The sequence below is a fragment of the Gossypium arboreum genome, chromosome 7 (genome assembly GCF_025698485.1).
Source record: "Gossypium arboreum isolate Shixiya-1 chromosome 7, ASM2569848v2, whole genome shotgun sequence".
Taxonomy (NCBI): domain Eukaryota; kingdom Viridiplantae; phylum Streptophyta; class Magnoliopsida; order Malvales; family Malvaceae; genus Gossypium; species Gossypium arboreum.
This window is the reverse complement of record NC_069076.1, coordinates 74,751,596-74,773,998: the sequence shown is the minus strand read 5'-3', so window position 1 is coordinate 74,773,998 and position 22,403 is coordinate 74,751,596. Positions and strand designations below refer to the sequence as shown.

The 22,403-nt window shown below is 31.2% G+C and overlaps 1 protein-coding gene and 1 long non-coding RNA gene across 4 annotated transcripts; both read right to left on the bottom strand.

Moving 5' to 3' along the window:
- Positions 1-74: 74 nt before the first annotated feature.
- LOC108452255 (auxin response factor 18) lies at positions 75-4,716 on the bottom strand. Of its 3 annotated transcripts, none has more exons than XM_017750031.2 (15): positions 4,209-4,716; positions 3,949-4,083; positions 3,483-3,598; positions 3,285-3,380; positions 3,135-3,191; positions 2,839-2,991; positions 2,665-2,749; positions 2,480-2,570; positions 2,204-2,368; positions 1,994-2,107; positions 1,810-1,882; positions 1,575-1,722; positions 896-1,488; positions 618-805; positions 75-536 (listed from the first exon to the last, which is right to left on the bottom strand). In XM_017750031.2, the coding sequence occupies exons 2-15, from the start codon at positions 4,001-4,003 to the stop codon at positions 389-391; spliced, it is 2,082 nt and encodes a 693-aa protein (XP_017605520.1). In that variant the 5' UTR covers positions 4,004-4,083; positions 4,209-4,716; the 3' UTR covers positions 75-388. The 3 variants fall into 3 exon arrangements, with proteins under 3 accessions (XP_017605520.1, XP_017605526.1, XP_052886537.1); XM_017750037.2 differs by having other exon boundaries at positions 3,949-4,008; positions 4,209-4,715; XM_053030577.1 differs by lacking the exon at positions 3,949-4,083 and having other exon boundaries at positions 4,209-4,714.
- Positions 4,717-13,788: 9,072 nt separating this feature from the next.
- On the bottom strand, positions 13,789-16,476 carry LOC128295170 (uncharacterized). The gene is made up of 3 exons (XR_008285498.1): positions 16,389-16,476; positions 15,683-15,764; positions 13,789-14,046 (listed from the first exon to the last, which is right to left on the bottom strand). It is a non-coding gene; the product is annotated as an uncharacterized LOC128295170 (long non-coding RNA).
- Between the last annotated feature and the right edge of the window lie 5,927 nt (positions 16,477-22,403).

Below are 22,403 nucleotides of genomic sequence, written 5' to 3'. Positions count from 1 at the left end.
ACAATCGAGACAATTTCTGGGTCGCTTCTCCTTAGGGGGGCCAGACCATGGTGAGAGCTATAGCTCACTCAGAATTTGCCCACCCAACCAGCAATGAACTAAGTTCAAATAAAATGCAAAACATTTATACATATGTTTTTTACAGTCTGATTGATTATTCGCTGAACCACTCACTAAAGCAAAGCTATTCACATGGACAATCCTTCCTTTTTCTAAATCTACAAGTGTTTCTAGTTCCTATTCTTTTACCATGCATCAACTGTGTACTTTTTCTTCAATGCTGCATTTCATTCACTGTTCTAATCAGAGTTTAATCTACCAAGGAAAACCAAAATAAAACAATATATATGTGTAATGTAAATAAGAAGGGTCTTCAAACTTTATTATTTCATGTTTCAGATTTATGCTCTGAATCAATGGTTACAGCAGTCCCTTCACCATCCAAAGACGACACAGCAAATTTGCATCTTGGACTAATCTTATTCACCTCTTCGCTTGAATATATGAAGATCTTTCTCACCATCTTGCAAAAATCCCTACAAAACAAAACAATTTTATAAAAAACAGCTGCAAAAAGAACGAAATAAAAGCAGATGAGCTTCTTCGAAGTTACTTACATCCATGGATCATCGCCAACAAGCATCATATCACCCTCATCATCAGTGAAAACAACGGACCATTTACCACTGGGGCGAAGCTCTCCCTTGATATCAAACATTTTCTCCACTTCATTAATGAGATCATCATATCCTTTCAACACAGTTAAGTCAACAGCACGACCAACCGCAATCCCTTGCATTTGTACCTTTGGAATACACAGGTACTGTTTCAATCAGGAACTTCAATAATGAAAAAAGCAATGCAAGTATAAACAAGTAGATACCGCTATGTTTACCTTAGTACGACTTCTGGTTGAAGTAGTGGATGCACCCTGCTTAGCCTGCATCTCCTTGGACGAGGCCTCTGCTGCAACATGCTTCTGTTTAGCTGTTTCTGGATTCTGATCGATATGAGACGCAGCTGCAAGATACCCCCAAACACCATTGTGATCAACCGTTGTGTTCGTTTGTTCCTTGTCAGTCGGGATAACTGCACTAATGGTGTCTGTCAAATTAAACCCAAACAACCGGCAACCTGTGGAAATCTCAGATTTTTTCCCTTTCTCAACTTGGTCATGCATCAGGCCCTTACTTGGCCTCGATAGAGAAGGCAAGGCATAACCAGTGAGAGTGGTTTGTGGTTTTTCAGTTCTGTTTTTGTCACTCACTGAATTAGGAAAAAGGTTTAAAGAGACATTCACAAGAGGAGAATGTGGCCAGGCGTTCGAATTATAACCTCGACTGTAATCAGCTTCTTTCTGCCTCATACCCCAGATAACTTGGCTTTCACTGCTTTGGATTTCAGGTGTGCTTCCTACTTGAGTTAGTTCATGAGATTGGGTTGAACCACGACCCCAGAAGGTTGAACCAGCTGAATTTGTAGTAATTTCTACAATTTCAACAAATCAATCAAAGTTAACAAAGTGAGCAACCAAGACTCTATTCCAAATACTTGAAAGAATAATTTTCCCACACCAGAAACTGGAATATCAACAGGTCGTGGCCTTTTGTTCTTTACAGATGGTTGTACAAGATTTATGGAAGCAGAAGGCGCAAATGGCTCTATTTCCCATGGTGAAACTCTCTCTGGCCTTTGTATTGTTGCAGGTTCATCCCATTGAATCTAAAACAAGATATAGTGGGGTAGAATTACTATCAAAACAAGAATCAGGTTAGCATTTCGTACCAATAATTCATAACTATATTCAACCTTCAAGGTCCGCCATTTAGATTCCGACCAATGTGGGGAAAAATCTCCTACCCCAACTATGGTACCCGTGAACCTGGATAAAAGAACGGATAAACAACCTGGATAAAATTTTAGAGGAAAAAAAAAAAATCACAAGTACAAAGGATAAACAACATTAGGGAACAAAGTACAGAGACAAACCTACCTTCTATCAGGAGTGTCTTCTCCCTCAAATCTCATCTTAAAACGCATACCAACCGAGAATCCATTTTTAATGGCCTCCAAATACTTATTAACACCTATTATGAATTGACTCGTCCTGAACAAGAGCAAGGGAAAGAAACTCAGTCTCAAGGTAATCAGAATAACGAAATAATACTGCCAACCATGTGTACATCTAGAGAGAACATTATACCTTGGCTTGTAGTACACAACAAAGAGGGTCTGCGTTGTAACAGCATGAGCAGCAGTAGCAAGCACTCCTAAATGCATGCTCTGGCTGGAAATCACAGATGATGGCATGGTGGTCTGTTGGCGAGCAAGCCGTCGAGCCCCAACTCTAAGTTCTCCATTATCACCTCTAATAAAACAAGCCAGTCCAATTACAACTAAAGAGACTGCAAAAATGCCACAGACGTGAACATGCAAACACAAACTCAAGCACCAAGAAAGTTCCAAAAGCCCCAAGTACCTGAGAAACACAAATGCATCTCCCGCAACCAATCTCTTGGAAGTGACAAAGGTGCTCCACCCTGTTGTAAGCAAATGTCTCCGTGGTTGTCCTGATTATTTGGATTACGAATTAAAAACAGGTCCAAGAAAGCTGCCAAACCGTGACGTGTTAAGAAAGCAAATCCGAAAAGACAGAACCATTACCTCTAAATATATGCTTGAACCGCCATTCATATCCATGAAGATCTTTAGCAGCCAACTCCTGAGTAGGGGTTGCCTGATTCATATCCTGTTCAAAACACACACACAAAATTTAATTCAACACCATAATCTGAAAGTCTAACAAGGGTTTTTAACAGAATAAATCGAACTTATTACCAAAGGAGGTAGGCACTCAGTAGCATGCTTTCGAAGAACGGAGAACCCTCCATGAGTGCTCGTATCCGATGCTGTTAAAATCTTACAAAACGAATGAACTGTCCTCTTTGGAACCTCAGCTGGGCAAGGATCAGGACTTGTAGGTTCACTTTGCTGTAATAATAAACATATGCGTATAACTAAATAATTCAATTGTATGTTTTTAGTTCACATTTCCTCTGGAAATTCGTCAACCAAAGAGTATGAAGAAGGGAATACTAAAAAGAAAAGAATGGAGGGGGGTAGCGTTTACTTACGTCTGCTTCAGGCTGCAAAGTGATCTGAGCATAAACGTCATCAGTCTCTTGTTCTGCCTATTTCAGGAAAAAAAAAAGTAATAATAAGATGATATATTCAAGCTATAAAGTGAAGCAAATGGTAGGGAAAGATAATGAGAGATAGAATACCAGTAACTGGACATGAATAACACGACATAGGATCTTAGAAGAAAGATTAAACAGTGGGGCTTGATTATTAAGTTCCTGATTAGTGGATGCTTCTAACTGCACAAAACAAAGCCAAGAAAAGAGAAAACAAATGGCGGGTTTCAAAATTTTAATCTAAACATAAGGAAGAATCCAAAGATCGTTAAAAAGACAAATTACTTGTTCCATGTGACCCTGAGGGAAGTAAAACACTCTCTCGTGATTCCGAGGAATCTCCACCAACGGGCCTGCGCATAACTTCCATAGCTCTGCGTATAGATCATCATCACTCGAACCTATCCAACCAAAATCAAATTCAATTAAAACAAACATAGATTTATAGAGGAACAGAAAAGGAAAAAGAAAATTCAAAAAAAAAATGTCACTCCAATTGGCTACTGAGAAAACGCAAGAAAAATGCATAGAAAGTAGAAACAACCAAAACCACCCATCGAGGATTTTTTTTTTTCATGATTTGAAAAGCTTTCAGCTCCACCCAGCAAAGCTGAGTTTATTTCTCTCGCAAAAAACACCCAATGTCCGTACATTAACCATGGAGCAACCTAAATAAAACCTTTTTTTTTTCCCTTGTAGTTTCTCAGCAGCCAAACAGAGCCATTTTTCTATGAACTTTATTAACACTCACCTGACTCCGAGTGAGCAATAGAAGAACCCCTTGGATTAACTTGTGCATTAGCCATCAAAACTACGACGTACCGACGATATACAGAAAGCAAATCACTAAAGAAGAAACACTATAGCTAAAAGGAAAAAGCAGAGCCTACCCCATTAAATGAAAGCAGAGAATAAGATATCAGCAGGAAGAGTCGAGGAAATAAAGGGGAAAAAATAGAACAATGAAAACAAAAGAAAGCAAAAAAGAGTAATTAAAGACGACGGTTATACATGAACTTATTGTTGGTAGTTTCTGTGTAACGACTAGGAAGATTAAAATCTTTTCTTTTTCCCCTCTCTTAATAAACTTTGGCCTGCTCTGTTTTTGTTACAAAACCGCCTTCTACTTTTGTCTGGTCTCCAAATACCGCTTAACCTTTGTTGGCGAAGCAGCTGTAATGTAAGAGTGAAGCTGATGTTTTATTTTGCAGCCCCCTTCTTTCGCTCTCCAACAAACACCTCACAATATAACTTGAATCGCCGTTACCAAATCCCGAAAACCGCTCACTCTGTTTTGTTTCTCTGTCTCTCAGATTTCTATCCTAAGAGTTTTCTATTACACTTTGTTTTTAGTTTAGTGTCCCTCCACCCCACCCCCACCCCTCGCATCATGTGATTTTCTCTGCACTTGTATTTCACCACTCACGACTTGGCCACGTTTATCACTAAAATTGAAGTCAATAATTACAGTTTTACTAATATCATTTGAAACTGTATCCACATACACAATCTTCTTTCTGTTTGTCGTTTTATGTTGAATGCCATAACCATCTACCATTTAATTTTCACTGCCCATTCCTACGAAACGAGTCCTAATGTATACAGTATGCTTTTAATTATCATCTTTAATTTGTAAAAGATACGACTTCCAGTACCATTATTAATGAATGGTTTTCATGTGATGGTTCTAAAATTTTTACAAATATATATATATATGATATATTATTTTAAAACTAAAATTATTTGTTAATAGAGCGAGCATAAACTGCATTTAAACTTACTTGAGAAACGACAATACTCTGTTTAAATTTATTTAAACTACTTCCCATTAAAACATTTGGGGGGCGGTAATTGAAGAGTGAAGTAGCCTGTTTTCATGCAAACACAGGTAGCATGTTGGTAAACATGTTTTATGTGCAGTTGACACTGTTGTGTAATGCTCCTAACCAATCCCCAATATCAGTTACTGCAGAATTGTCACTCTCAAGCCTATAACCTGCATCTCATGTGATGCAAAAACTGCTTGGGCAACACAACAACGCTTGAGGTTTAAGAAAAGTAAAATTACATTACCCAAATATAAAATTGTGGAGCCAAATGTTTCGTCTCTATTTTCTTTTTTTAATATAAAAATGTAACCTAAATTGTTAACACCCTTATCTATTAAATAATGAAAAAATAAATTTATCTGAAATTTAATATTACATTTATAATTTAAATATGTATACTAATGAGATTATATTCTATACTACGACATATTAATAATTAATTGAAAATATAAATTTATTAAATGATTAGTATGTAATATTATAAATCGTTATATAACATTTGACTGACCAAACAATTTTGTATCCTAACCAATGATGGAAATTACATTGCTAATGCAAATTATTATGTTTTTAAATTGGATTAGTGACCGAATCGGTCATGTCACCAATTGGTTGGTTTAATCCGTTCGATTAAAAAATATTAAAAATAAAAATTTTCAAAAAATTCAATTCAACCGTTTTTTAGTTGGTTCATATTAATTTTCAATCTAATCAATTTAAGGTCACTTTTCGAATTGATTTCCCATTTAACTCTCAATCCGATTGAAAGGTTGGATAATTTTTTTAAAAATTTATCATAAAATATAACCAAAGTTAGTTACAGTTAATAAAATTAGGATTAACGATTCTTGCTTGTGTCAATGCATTTAAGCAATGATTGCACATCACATCACTGATTGCCCCGTTTACTTGACGCCCCGCCACCTCGGGGATGCGATACAAAGAAAATGGAGTTAGAAGTGAAGCTCCATTCTCCATTTCTAATTGCTTTGGGGTAGGCGTATTGCGGTCTCTATCTTTGCCTGGATCATGGCAGGCAACCGTGTTGGCTGGTGTAAACCCGGCAGAGAATTTTCGGCTGTCTATTTTGTTAATTTGGTAATCTTCAAATCAAATAAAATTAAGAAGGCATTTATGTTTTTTACATTAGACATTGTAGATGCCTGTAATTACAGATGTTGCCACTGTTGCTTAGGGACCCACTGAAAGGCATGGTAAGCGTGTGTGGTTTTTAAATAGTTTGTCAGATCTGTTCCATTCATTCCCCCATTGTCCTTTAGGTTGAGTGTAGCACAAGCGCTATTGTTTCTTTTTTCCCTTCTCTTTTTCTTTTTGACATCACCTTTTAAGACTTGATGCACTTGCCCAATAGCACTAAATGTTGTCTTTGCTTATTACTGAGTAGTAGTTTTGTAGCTGTTCACGTTACTCCATGTATAATACATTTACGTACGGTATTAAAATATACTTTCACAAAATAATGATTAATGTTCACTACTTCAAATGTAATCTAAATCTAAGTTTTACTAATCACATTACTGTTAACATCTCTTTCTTATGAGATTTTGTTTGGATTCTCGTTTCAGTGTGTTTTTCATGTTTTTGCGTATAATCTCATTGGAGAATCACGGCGAAATCTTCTCACCGCACCACATCTATCATTCTTCAGGGGAGCTTTAAAGTCCAGCCAAAATTTTGGCGCTGCGTTTTGCAGCTTAAACACCGTTTTGTCCATTTATGGTTTTGGACTTTTTATGGTTTTAACTTTTCTAATTTTATTTCATTGATTTTCAAAAAAGTTAATGTGAGATGTGATATTTAAATATATAGATATAAAATAAAATAAAATATATAACTATAAATAAAGTGATATTAATTGAATAATTGTAATTAAATACATTATTGATTTCTTATAAAATAATATGATAAAACTTTTATTAAATAAAATTACAACTTCACATATTTTAATAATTTCATAAAAATAAAATAAAATAAACTAAATTTTATATTATATATCATTTTTATTTAATGTTTTAATAGTCACTTTCTATTCTCACCTAACCGCTATAGTTATGTTTGAATCCAAACACATATCTTACTACTAATTTTAATCTTATTGCTACAAGAACTACAATGGTTAAACAGAAAAATGACACAAATTGAGGTATTTGAACGGATTACTTAAATACAAGTTAAAAAATCGCAGATTACTCAAAACCAAACTGAATTCTTTTTTATTTAGTATATAATTAATTACAATTTTTATGATATAAAAATATATATTTTATATTTAAAATAGTGAAAATAATTTAAAAGTTCTTAATTTTTTTAAAATATTTATGAAAAGACCTTAAAATTTTGTCAAATAACATTCAAAAGCCATAAAACAAAGTTCATTTTATCAAAATAAGTCTAAAAAATAAAAAGATAAAAGCCGGTTGAATCTTATTTGAATTGGCATGGGCATTATTGTCAATGCAGGATGATGTGAGTTCGAGTGCACTGAAGCGTATTATCCTTCTATTTATGGGTTGGGAGGGGCTATGAATCATTTTAGGCATCGAGTCAAAAATAGCATATATGACCAAAACTTATAATGAGATTGTTAAAAAAAAAACAAAACATAAAATTAATATAATAACCGAGTTGAACCGAATTATGATGGACAGTTTCAAAAACCAAACCAATATCACCGCTAATAACTAATTTCACTACCAATGTTGTTTTTAACCTCACCAAATTTAATATCATATGTGATCTAAAGGAAGCCTAATTGACTTGCCTATGTTTAAATTTTGGTTAAAATATGCTGTTAGTCCCTATACTTCAACAAAATTTGAGATTTAGTCTCAACACTAAAAAGTTAAAAACTAAGTCCTACTTTTTTGATTTAAAATTTTTATCAAAATTTTGTTTACATATTTCTTTCCTATCAATTATATGTCACATCATATGAAGACTGTCTAATCAATGTGCGAAATTGAAAAATTTTGATGGAAAACACTAAACCTACTAATGATTGAATTGAGATTTTTAAATAAAAAAATAGGACTTAACTTCAAACTTTTTAATTACAAAGACTAAATCTCAAATTTAGTCAAAGTAGAGGGACTTATAGCACATTTTGTTATTATTATTATTATTATTATTATTATTGTTGTTATATAACGTGAAATGGCAAGTGTTAGGCGCGTTGCTAGGGAAGGGCGTGAGTGGAAAAGGGATAAAACATATATCTGAAAAAGCCAAACTGTTAAGGATGGTCCATGATACATGTCATATCCGGAACCTCATAAAGCAGAGCCACGTGGTCCAGTGGTTGAGGAAAGCACGTGTCATAAGCTGACTTGTCTTGGGTTCTCCGATGCTTCCGGTTTCTTAAATAAAGTGAAACCACATCACAGTCATTCTTGCTTTCATATTATAAATGATATAAACCATGAAACAAAGACATTCTATGCATATGTTTTTTTTCTCTCCCTGGAAGCAACCATTTTAATATTTCCTTTGATTGTACTAAAAATATAAGGGGTTTACCAAGTTGATGAATTAAATATAATTCTGCAAATCCAAGTGGTTTGAAGATTGATTGAGATACACATGATCATGATGTTGACCAGGAAAGAGCCATAAATTCCACCCCCACCCTTGCATATTTAAGTTTTCAGCACCCAATCTTTTCTTTTTCTTGCAAGATGGAGTAGATTTTTGTTTTTGTTCAAAGGAAAAAACTTAGATTGGACCTCATCTCATCATTACCACATTTCATTTTCCCAAATATGAAAAGCAAGTCTATCATAACAACAAAATCATTTCTTTTTTCTTCAAATGTTCAATGGTTTCAACACATTTGTTAATCATACTCTTCTAATTAACAATTTGTTTACTACATATACCAATAAAAAAACAGCAACTATACACAAATCATTTTTCTATTATACCTGGATAAGAATATTCTTGCAAACATACAAGAATAATAAAGTGCTTAAATGGTGGAGGTGAATCCATATCATATATAACCTTAACTAGGGTTAACTAAGCCAACAGGTTTTTTATTAACCCAATGTCCCTCACTTAATAACCATCCATTACCTTAACCCACGTTTTCCTTCTATACTTAAAATTTCAGATGATTCTTTTATTTTGAATTTATAACGTGTTTTATTCTTACATTCAATCTTAGATATATTTAAAAACAAAAGCGAAAAGGGAAAAAAGCATATTTGAAAGAACAAAACTTTTAATTAAATTAAAAAAGATTTAAGATTTTTATTCTATCTTTTCAAGATTATAAGCTATTCCGTTTGACTAAATTAAATTTTAAAAATTCCCAATAAATTTTAAAAAAAAAAATACACACAAGTATAAAAGAGAGACTACTTTAGCAAGAAACAATATAACTAGAGTAGACAAAATTTGCACAGGATTTGATTCCAGCTGGTAAGTAGTATAGATAGATAAGCAAAAGCTTGATCTTCATCATGCAGAAATGGCATTGTCTAAGTTTTAATGTGTAATGTTGGAGCATAGTTAAGAAAGGGAGGACAAAACTCAGAGAGAGAAGGGACCCATGACATTTTAACGTTGAACTAAGAAAGGGTTAATGTTCATTAAATGACTCTAAATTAGGTGTATGATTATAATCACTATTGATGGTTGTAATTCAATTAACGCCATCAACCAATGACTCTTTGCACATCTAAAGGGGTAGATACTGTATCATTTTTATATTTATGATGGAAAAAGAAAAATGGTTATATTAACCTTGTTGTATAGTTTTATCCTGCAAATTCAGCAAATTCTTTTAGAATTTACGGATGAGATCCATGATTATTATTAAAGTTGGGGGAAAGAAATATGAGCATCATTGAGTAGAATATCTTCAATGTTTAAATACGAGTTCTTTTTAAATATATAATGTTTGTAAAATTCGATTTTAATGGTTAAAAGAGGTCAAATAATTTACATACAAATGAGTGGATTCCATGTGTGCTTTAACAATTAATTTTATAGTCACACATAACAAATTAATAATATTAGTCCTCATACAAAAACTTTTAAAAAAATCTATTTTAAATTTTAAGCAAAGATGGGTGATTGCGTTTATATTTACGGGATTAACCTTGTTGTATTGTCTTTTCCATTAAAATTTGGAGATTCCTTTAGGGTTTAGGGATAAGGTATTTATGGGAATCAATGAAATGAAGATTGAGATTTTGAAGGTGCTTCATTGCTTGCTTCTTTTGTTTCAATGCCTAAAGGAACACTTTTTTTTTTTATATATATATATATATATATATATATTTTTTTTTAAATGAGAGAATCTTGTGAATTGTTCCCATTACGTTGGGGTTATTTTGAAAAGAAATCACTTTCTCATTGGGTCACGTTAAAGTTAGAAACATTTAAAAAATACAGAAAAAAAAGGAAACAGAGGTTGACCTGACGGCAATATGGAAGCTTTATTGGGAGAAAAAAAGAAGGGGTTTGGTAAATTAACTAAGGGTTAACGGTAAATAGTTTGTGGTGTTTTCATTTTTACTGAGATTATGTTGAAAACTGTTCAGACAATTATGATAAAAAAATTCATCTATACTAATATGTTTTTTTAAATTATAATAATAAAATAATATTTTATATGGTTTGAAATTTTTATTAACAAAATCCTTGATTGTGTATAATAAGGAATCGGCGTGCTCCACCACGCACTCAGAATTCTGGGGCCAACCCTAGGGAGGTTTTAGGTTATTTAATAATATTTTAATAAATGAAAACAAAATTTCTGGCCTCGAGTTTATTGTATAGGTTAATTTTATTTTGAGTTGATATATTATTTTTTTAAAATTTTGTTGTTCAATTTATTTTTCAATTAAATACTTAAATTTAGATTCTATGGAAAGTGGTACTCAAAATTAGGAACTAATGAATACGTCCTCTTCGAGACCCTGAATAAAAAATAGTTGGCGAAGAAATGGAGTATGAGAAGATGAAATGCTGGAAAAAAAAAATGGGTTTTGCAAAGAGTTTGTTGTTACCTTAAATTTGTAAAAAAAAATATTTAGTTGGTATTTAAATTTAGATTTATATTTTGTCAGTTAAGTTAGTATTTCTGTACTAACATATTGTATTTATGTCGTATGATACTGATAGTCAATCCGGTGGTGACACGTGATAACCTCTCAATATGTCACATGTCAAACATAAATTAAAAAAAAAATCTTTAAAATATAAATTAACAAAAAAAGTGTAATTTTTTCATATAAAAAATGAACCTAGACAAATGATTGTCTACATACATCTGAATCTATACAAATGGTTATTCAAATATATCTGAATTTAGAAACCTGTTTGTCCGATTCATTCTAGATGTATATATTTTAGTACGTTTATATTTTTATTATAAAATATTAAGTTATTTATATTATTATCTTTAAATTAAAAATAAATTAATTAATAGAAAATAAAAAATTTTACATAAAAATAAATCTAACTAAATGGTTGTCCAAATTCAACCAAATGAATTTGGACAACAATATATCTAGATTCATTGTAGACAAACTTTTAGTTCTTATATATATATATAAATATTATATTTGTATTTTTTTATAAATTCATAACTTTTAGTTTTTTATATATTTATATATATAATTTTAATTTATATATTACATATTACAAATTTATATATATTTCAAAATATTATAGGCTTTTTATGTATTTTTAATTGTATATATTTTTACAATTTATAAATTTATATTTGATATATATTTTAAAATAATAATGATAGCAAGATAAATTTTTATTTTTAATATATTTATTTTAGCTAATTATCAAATAAAAATGCTATTAAATTTAGATTTTTCTTATCGGGAATGAAGTTGGTGTATTGAATTCAAACTCTTACGAAGATGGGCTAAATTGGAACAAAAAGCAAAGAGTAAGCTTGATTGAAAGGTTGAAGATAAAAAGTGGCTAGATAAAGATTGAATGATTTTCTATATTGTTAAAACTCTATAATTAATTTAAATTTAATCTCTAATTTAAATTTAATTTTAAATTTTGAATTATTTATTGATAATATTTAAAAAAATCTAGTTAAATTTTAGCACTAAAAGTATATATAAATATCTAGTGGATACAGTCAATTGATCACACACTTTCAATAAAATTCATTATTTTTCTTTCCCTTCCTGCGTCACTTTTCTATACTGCTGTTTCATTTCTTTTCCTTTCTTCTTTTAACTTTCAGCTTTTTGGTTTAATTTCTTTTCAAGGCCCTTTTCCTTTCTATCTTCCACAATTTCACAAAACTACTTTTAAATCATGGTTTTTTTCATGATTAACTAAACCCTTTTTAGCCTTAGCCTAGTTATCGCTTCGACAAAATAATTGTGAGATATGAACCCGCACTAAATACTTTGCAACTCGGTATTCACTATCTCTCTTGTATATGAGATAGTACAAATTCGTCCATCAAAGTTGATTCAATTTCAATTCAAAAAGTGTGCATTGGGTTGGAATTGTTTGACGTACAGTTGGGAAGTTGAGTCGACGGTGTTGTATTCAAAATCCCACAAACAAATTGGTGTGTTCAATTGGAAAAAGCTAGTTGGATTCTGTAAGAGAGATAGTGATCAGATTTAAACAACCTACACGGTTGAGGCCGTTAATTCGAGTTGGAATTTTCAGATAGCAAGGCTGTTGAAGTATTAAATTATGGGCACATGCCACGTGGTTGAAAATTCGACAAAGGTCGATTTGCAGGTGATACTGGGATCAACTACGAGAGAAAGAGTTAGCGGCTTGAGGGATCCTCGAGTGCTATAACCAGCTTATCGCTTGGAAAGAAAAATTTGTTTCAAGGATCGATTCAAGATTGGCCTACATCGAGGCTATGGTTATGCCTAAAAAATATTTTATTTATCCATTTATTTTCAAATAATTTTTATATTATTTTTCGTATTTTCTTATTTTATTATCTTATTCAATTTAAATCCCCCATTTTTTTTAAATTTTTTTAGCATTTCTACGCACCAGTTGTGGGCATGACTATGACTGCGACAACGATTTTGGTCATGGAAAAAGGCGAAATTAGATAGCCAGTCCCTATGGATTTGACCCTACTGCTCTATACTGCTAATTACTGTTATTTTGTCATATGAATTTATATTTGGTAGTTTTCGCCTATCAAATAATAACCTAAAAACTGATATTTTATAAAAAAATAAAAATATATAAACTTACTAAAAAAATACTGATGAATCTGGACAACCATTTGTGAAGGTTTTTTAATGTAAAAAAATTATACTTTTTTATTAATTTATATTTTTAAAAATATAATTTTAATTTTTTTAGTTATGCTCGCCACTTGTCATACTCATAAAATGTCGTGTGTCACAATTAGATGGGTCATCAGTACCATATCAACACAAACTAATGATGTTAGTGCGGAGGTACTAATTTAAGTGACAAAATACAAGTTCAGATATCAATTAGATATTTTTGGACAAGTTTAGAGAACAAACTATATATTAACCCTTTTGTAAATGATAATGTTCTTAAAAAATGGTTTTGTACTGTAACACTCCTAACCCGTATCCGTCACCGGAATAAGGTTATGAGGTATTACTTGACTGAACAAAACTTCTATAAGGTCAAAGATACTTACTAGACATAAATTATCAACAATGTAAACATGTCTCATTGATTTTCCATAGGAGTTCTTATAAATTTCCAAAATGACTCACTATCAAAACATAACCGAATATCTAATAACAATTTAAATACTATCAAGTTATAACTAAAACATTTCACCATATTAGTTCAATTATAAGGCTTCTCTAAACAAAATGAGCAAGCCATCTTCGCATGGCTATAATGTATACAAGTCGAAATATCATTCTACCTATAGTCTATCCTATACATGCCTTAAACCATGATGATATACAATCTTCTCAACTCACATAATGACTCGATAGTGTGATGATATCTCCGGCCTTTCCAACTCGAGCTAAAGTATAAACCTATAAGAAATGGAAAAGAGAACACGGAGTAAGCTTCAATGCTTAGTAAGTTTTAAGCAATGCAAACAATTAATTTACTTATAGATCGATTATTCAAATTTTCAAGAAATCATTCCTAGATAATTTCCATTTTGGCCAAGTATCCATGAACACAATGCATATGTAGCAAATTCACCTCACTTGAATCTGAACTGAATTAAAACCAAATATTGAAATAAAAAATAAGATCATAAGAACTCGAAAAGCATCTCATTAACAAGTTTTAACCATGTTTGCAATAAAATCACAAATTCACTATAAGCTGTCTTCCTGAGCAACAGTCACTAAATCATTTATAACTAGAGCTAAGAAACTCCAAATCAAGTGCCGTTAATTTTCCCTGAAAATAGACTCATATATCTTCCATCCATCAAATTTTCAGAATTTTTGGTTTGACCAATCAATACCAGATTTTTCTTGAAGTTTTCCCCTGTTTCACTATTTGACTATTCTGACCACTCTTCACTACAAATCAAATTTCTTATTATACAGAATTCAAAATATGTTATCGTTTATTTCATTTGAAACTAGACTCATTAAGGAGTCTAAGAATATAAATTTTATCTTATAACTATTTTTGTACCATTTATAATGATTTTCTGAATACAAAACAGGGGACCTTGAAGTCATTTTGACTCTGTTCCATGCCACTTCAAATATCTCATTATTGGCAATTCTTTTGCTTACATGGTTTCTTTTATAAGAAACTAGACTCATTAAGATTTCATGAAATAATTTATTCAGCCTCTAACTCAACTCCCACAATTTATGGTGATTTTCCGAAATCACGTTACTGCTACTGTCCCAAGCAGATTTATTACACATTCTTTGCATTCATATTATTTAACATGTATATCACCAAATCAATCTCATGTAACCTTTCACCATAACCGAATACACACATACACATATGAGATTTTCACATATACTTCTCATTTCGCATTCATGATTCAATTCTGATCAATCTAACATATAAAAGTATATAATACATACCTGACCAACTTAATGCATTGAACATATTCAATGGTAGTTTACTACGAACATTCGAAATCATAATCTTACTCGAATCATCGGCATTAAGTCTGCTAGGTTTAAAACCCAAATCCAATCACCACCACAAAGCATGCGGGACTTTAAGCTCGGATATAATACCAAGACAAAGCTGCGGGACTTTAGCCGGATATAACACCAAGACGAATGCCTTCGGGACTTAGCCGGATATAACACCAAGACGAATGCCTTCGGGACTTAGCCGGATATAACACCAACACGAATGCCTTCGGGACTTAGCCGGATATAACACCATTATAAAGTCGTCTCATAAACAATTCATATAATATAGCATGTATACCTGTTCACTTTGCTCTATTTAATCATTCAATATTTTGCATACTAAGTGTCATTCTCAATATCTTGCACATTAAGTGCCATTCTCAATATTTCGTACACTGAGTACCATATTTGATTGCCCCGCACACTAAGTGCCACATTTTGTCGATATGTCGTCAGACATTAAAATATTCACGTATATACAATTTATACGATATCAAAGCATTAGAAACATAAATTTAACAATGCTTATTGCATATGAACTTACCTGGCTAAATTGTAGAGATACCAAAGTTTAGGGGTATTTTGGTAATTTTCTCATTTTCCTCGATTTTCCACCCAATCTTGATCTAAATTAACAATTCCATTCAATATATTAATTTAGACAGTAAAACACCTCATTTCATACAATTTGGTCATTTTTGTCATTTTTACAAAATTACCCCTAAATTTTTACTGTTATTTATTTTAGTCCCTGAGCTCAAAACATGCAAATTAACCATTTTAACCATAATTAAGCTTAGCCAAATGTTCATGGTATCAAAACAGTCCATAATTCACTTTATGGAAAAATTATAGTTTTGCCCCTAATATTTCAACTTCTTTACAATTTAGTCCCTATATCATAAAAATGCAAATTCATGAAATTGAGTAAAATTCTACAATAGAAGAATATCACTAGTGTCTCTAGCAGCCCACACATTTCATTTATTTGACATTTTAACCACTAAATTTTCACATTTATCAATTTAGCCCTTAATTGTCAATTTCACAAAAATTCACTTAACAAAAAGTGTTTAACTATCAACAAGGACTCATATTCTTCCATTAAACTTCAAAACCCTATTATACTCATCAATGGAAAATATCAAACTATTCAATGGTTTTGCAAAATAGCCCCCTCATTAGATAGATTAAGCAACAACGATCCTGAAAATATAAAAATAATTAAAAACGGGACTAGTAATGCCTACCATGCATTAGCCGAAAGTTGGAAGCTTCTTCCATGGCTTCTCAAGCTTCATATTCGGCAGGTAAAAAGAGAATGAAAAAGATGACACCTTGATTCTTTTATTTTATTCATTTTATTATTATTTTAACCAATTTACAATATTAACCTTTATACACTTTATTTATTACACCAAATGCCAAGCCATCATATCCCACTATCTCTTTAATGGGCTAATTACCAAACAAGGACTTTCACTTTTAAGTTCTATATCTATTTAATACCTTTAGCTTATAGAACAGAACTTTTGCACTTTACGCAATTTAGTCCTTTTTGCTTAATTAACTATCGAAACGATAAAATTTTTCAACGAAACTTTAATACCATCTTATTGCCACTACGTAAATATTTATAAAAATATTTACGACTCGGTTTATAGAAACAAGATCCCGATACCTCATTTTCTAAACCCACTTGACCTTAGGGTCATACCACTTGAATTTAATAAATCGCTTATAAAACAAAAATCACAATATCAAAAATATTTTTTTTTTAAAATCACAATTAGCTCGTAAATATTAAATATAATATTTACAAATCTACTCGTCGAATTTGGTGGCCCCGAAACCACTGTTCCGATTAACCCTAAAAACGGGCTGTTACATGTACTTTAGATTAATATGATAGGATATCAGAATAGTTTGAAACTTTAGTAAATTCAACTGTTAAATTGTTAAAATATTAATCATATAAAAAAATAAAAAGATGTAAAACTGCTTTAATTTTACATTGGTAAAAATAGATCCGAAGTAAAGAATTTTTACTTTCATTTATCATTTATTATTTTTGTTCAATTTTAAAAAAATAATCTAAGATAAAAGAATATGGTTAAAGACACTAATCCCTCCGATTTAATATAAAATATACTTATTAGCTTCAACAATATCCATTTACCTCAAGTTCAAATAAAATCCCATCAACCATCTTGATATTTACCAAGCAAAATTAAATAAAAAATAATTATACCCTATTATCATTTATCTTTTCTATTTCATTTATCTATTTCTCCAGTTTTAATTATAAAGTAACAAATTTTAATTGCATATTCAATTGCTATAAAATTCATATATTTGAATTTTTTAATAAAATATTATATTTCACTTTATTAAAATTGAAATAAAATTTTAGAAGTTAATTTTATTTTCATGTTTAATGTGCTATTCAATTTCTTTTTCAATTAAGTCACGTGATTCTCAAAATTAGGCATTAAACGTTTAAATTCGACCTAATCAACTTGACTTTTATCGAGAATTTGAATAAAAAATTGATGAAGAAATGGAGAAAATGAAATGAAGAAAAAAAGAGGATTTACAAATGATAATGTTGTTAAACAAATATTATATTTTAGATCGATATGATAGATATATTAGATTGGGTTAAAATTTACATGCATAACAAGTATAATTATATCAATAAAACCAACAATTGAATTGTTAAAATATAAATAGTATAAAAGATACGGAAGGGTATAAAATTACTTTAATTTTACATTGATATAAGTGGATTTGAGGGAAGAATGTTGCTTTCATTTCTCATTTCTTGTTTTTGTTCAATTTTTTAAAAATCTAATTATTCTTTCTTTCTTTGCTCAATAAAAAAATGGTAAAAAAATTATCTATAAAAGTTTAATGTAAAATACACTTACTAATGTTCAAATAAAAGCATATAATAACCTTACTTAAATAACATTTAATAATTAAACTAAATTAAATTATAAATTATAAAAACTAATGTTCTTCATAAAATAATAATTAAAAGTGTTAATAAAAAACATAAATTAATTTGATACAAACTTTTAAAAACTAAAGAGTCTTAAAAATTTAAAAATATAGAAACAATTTTGATAGTTTATTAATTTAATACCAAATTAAAAAAAAAGTAAAAAGAGTTCTAATATTCTTAATAAGTTGGTAATAATTCAAAAAGAAGAAATGGTAATTTTAAAAATAATACAACCATTCACAACAAAGTAATAAAGTGTTAAAAATGAGAAAAATTTTCAACATATTAGCAGGAGAAAATTCAAAGCGAAAAAAGTCATTAAAATAAAAAATAATAAAAATAACATTTACAAAAATAAAAAATATATATTACCTTTCCTTTTTCTCTCTTTCCCTTAAATTGAGATATTAAAAGGAGGGAAAATGAAGATTCTCAAACCCCTTCACTTTCCTTCCCCTTACTCCAATTTGAACATAGTGTAAAGTTTAAATAATACTAAGTTGCATCATACGGATGAATTATGATATGAGAAGACAATTTATATTACTAGGTAATCTAAATGGTCCGTAGTTTGAAGAATCAAACGAGCAATTGATTCAATGAATTATTATGTTGTCTATCAAGTCTAATTGGGGAGATACGTTGTCTTGGGTATCCAAGCAAATGACTCCCAGAAAGATAAAAACATTAGTATGATCAGGTAAACAATATATTGGGAAGGACCCAAGTTAAATTTATCCTAAAACCGTTTATAGATTTATTTACTTGTGATATTCATAATGTGACTTACTTGAATCTTGAGTAAGTGACTAACTATGTGTATATAACTTATACACTTTGCTATATTGAAAGTTTGTGCTCAATTAGTATCAGAGTTGAATTATGTTAGATATATGACTAATTTATTGCATTACTCCATATACAATAGTGGAATTTATAGTTTGATTGAAGAGTAAATGATATCTTCTCATTATCATTGCATGAATTCTGAAAAAGGAACGCAATTACAAGTCATTTGTCAAGGATAAATGATTGTTATTACTATTTTTTAATGATAATATTTTTCATCGTAGAATATGTAATGGCAATCATAAGATAAAATAGAATCATCTTGAGTAAATGAATTTAACCCGTAGAGATAGATATCTTATTAGGGTAACACATTAATGACAAGATCATTACAAAAAATAGTGACAATTTATTTACATAATAAATTCTATTTTCTACATAGCTGAAAAGTTTTCAGTTTCCCATAGAGAGAAATTAATTTCCCCCCTAAAATTTAATTTAAGTTTTCATTCTATATGTTCAATTCATATAGTTTGAGCCCATACTCAAAGCAAGTCAGAGTTTGAGGATAGTAGAAAAGATTATTTGGTTAAAAGCCAAGAAAAGACTAAGAATATTTGGTTAAAAGCCAGGAAAAGACCTAAACTGTATTGCTCAAAGCAAATATACTAATTTGATGTTAAAGAAAAAAATTAAACTTCTACAGTGCTAAAAAAACAACCACTACCTATGTGAAAAATAAAATAAAATAAAATAAAATAAAGAACACACAAATTTTACGTGGAAACCCTTTCGGGAAAAAAACCACGGGCAGAGGAGAAGAAAATTCACTATGTCGAATAATTTGAATAAAAAACAAGAGGAATAGACTATGTCTATTTATAGGCTTGCAAAGCCATATTCTAGTAGGATTGAAACACCTTATCCTAATAAATATAAAATAGATGGAGTTTAATAAGGTTTAAAAACCTTATTCTAAAATAAAATAAAAGAAGTCTAGTTCTATATGGATTTTACTTTTATTTTATTTTCCATTGTATTTTATTTAAATAAGAATTTGGGTCACTTAATTCTAACAATCTCCCCCTTGACACAAATTCTCAATGAACAAGTTCTTCATCGCGAACTTTCAATAAACAAGTTCTCCACCTCTTCCATAAAACCCCTCAAGGGTTTAACTTCAACAATGAACACCAATCAAGTCTAAGCAATGCTCAAACTTGGTTATAGGAAGTGACTTAGTCATCATATCTGCAGGATTTTCATGAGTACTAATTTTGCTCACAACAATAACACCACGAGCAATAATATCACGAAAAAAATGATACCGAATATCAATGTGTTTTGTTCTCTCATGAAACATTTGATCTTTTGTAAGAAAGATGGCACTCTGACTGTCACAAAATACTGTGCTGATTTGAAGGTCTTCATTGAGTTTCACTAAATAGTCCCTTCAACCAAATAGCTTCTTTACAAGCCTCAGTAATCGCCATATATTCAGCTTCAGTGGTAGACAAAGCGACTGTAGTTTGCAAAGTGGCTTTCCAACTAATTGCACAACCTCCGATTGTAAAGACATAACCTGTAAGAGATCTTCTTCTATCAAGGTCTCCAGCAAAATCAGCATCAACATACCCTATAACTCCATATTTAGTTCTTCCAAACTGTAAGCAAACATTAGTAGTGCCTCGTAAGTATCTTAAAATCCACTGAACTGCTTTCCAATGTTCTTTACCGGGATTTGCCATATATCTGCTAACTGCACTGACTGCATATGATAAATCTGGACGTGAACAACCCATAGCATACATGAGAGATCCCACTGCACTAGAGTATGGAACATGTGACATGTACTCAATCTCATCATCTGATTGAGGAGACAAGGCCGATGAAAGTCTGAAATGGGCTACTAAAAGAGTACTAACAGGCTTAGCACTCTGCATATTGAACTTGCGAAGAACTTTCTCAATGTACCCCTTCTGACTTAGGTACAATTTACTTGCTTTTCTATATCTGAGAATCTCCATACCAAGTATCTTCTTTGCTGGTCCTAAATCTTTCATCTCAAATTCTTCACTTAGTTGGGCTTTAACCTTTCTTATCTCTCCATTATCTTTTGCTGCTATCAACATGTCATCAACATAAAGAAGTAGATACACAAAAGAACCATCACTGTTTTTCTTAAAGTAAACACAACTGTCTAAACTACTTCTTTTGAAATCATGAGAAGTCATAAAGAAATCAAACCTCTTGTACCAATTGTCTTGGTGATCGTTTCAAACCGTAAAGGGACTTTCTTAGCAAGCAAACATAGTCCTCTTTTTCGAGACTATAAAACCCTCTCGGTTGTTGCATGTAAATATCTTCCTCAAGTTCTCCATGCGTAAATGCGTTTTACATCTAACTGCTCAAGCTCCAAATCATGCATGGCCACAATACCAAGCAAAGCTCGAATCGAACTATGCTTAACAACCTGGAGAGAACACATCTGTGAAGTCCACTCTTGGAATTTGACTGTAACCCTTTGCAACAAGCCTTGCTTTATATTTGGGTTCTTCAACTCCTAGAGTCCCTTCTTTCTTTTTAAACACCCATTTACAACGAACAACCTTTTTACCTTTAGGAAGTTTCACAAGGTCCCATATTCTGTTTTTGTGGAGTGATTCCATCTCTTCTTGCATAGCAAACATCCACTTTTCTGAGTCTTCACAGCTAAACTCCTTAGAATAATTAGATGGCTCTTGATTCGCATCTATATCTTCAGCCACATTTAAAGCATAATCAACTAGATCAACCTCGGCATACTTCTTTGGAGGTTTAATTTCTCTTCTAGTTCTATTTTTGGCGATAGAGTATTGTGGTGAAGAAGCAACTCTATTCTCAATTTTTGTTCTGGCTTGAGGAGTTGACTCTGTATTAATCTGATGCTCCACCTGCTTTTGATTTTCTTTATTGGAAGAGTCTTTAAGAGATAAGTTAGGTAGCATAGCAGTTTCATCAAAAATAACATCTCGCTAATCACAACTTTTCTATTTTCGGACACCATAACTTATACCCTTTTACACCACTTTATAACCAAGAAAATGCATTTAATAGATCTCGGTTCCAATTTTTCATTATCAACATGAGCATACACAGGACACCCAAAAATCTTTAAATCAGAATAATTAACAGGATTACCAGACCATACCTCTTGTGGAATCTTTTTCTCAATGGCAACGGATGGAGATCGGTTGATCAAAAAACATGCAGTAGAGGCCGCTTCTGCCCAAAATGCCTTCAATAAGTTGGCATTTGACAACATACATCGAACCTTCTCCATGATCGTTCTGTTCATTCGTTATGCAACGCCATTTTGCTGTGGAGTATGACGAACTGTCAAGTGTCTCATGATCCCTTCTGACTTGCACAATCTATTAAACTCATCAGAACAAAACTCTAAGCCATTGTCTGTACGGAGGTATTTTAT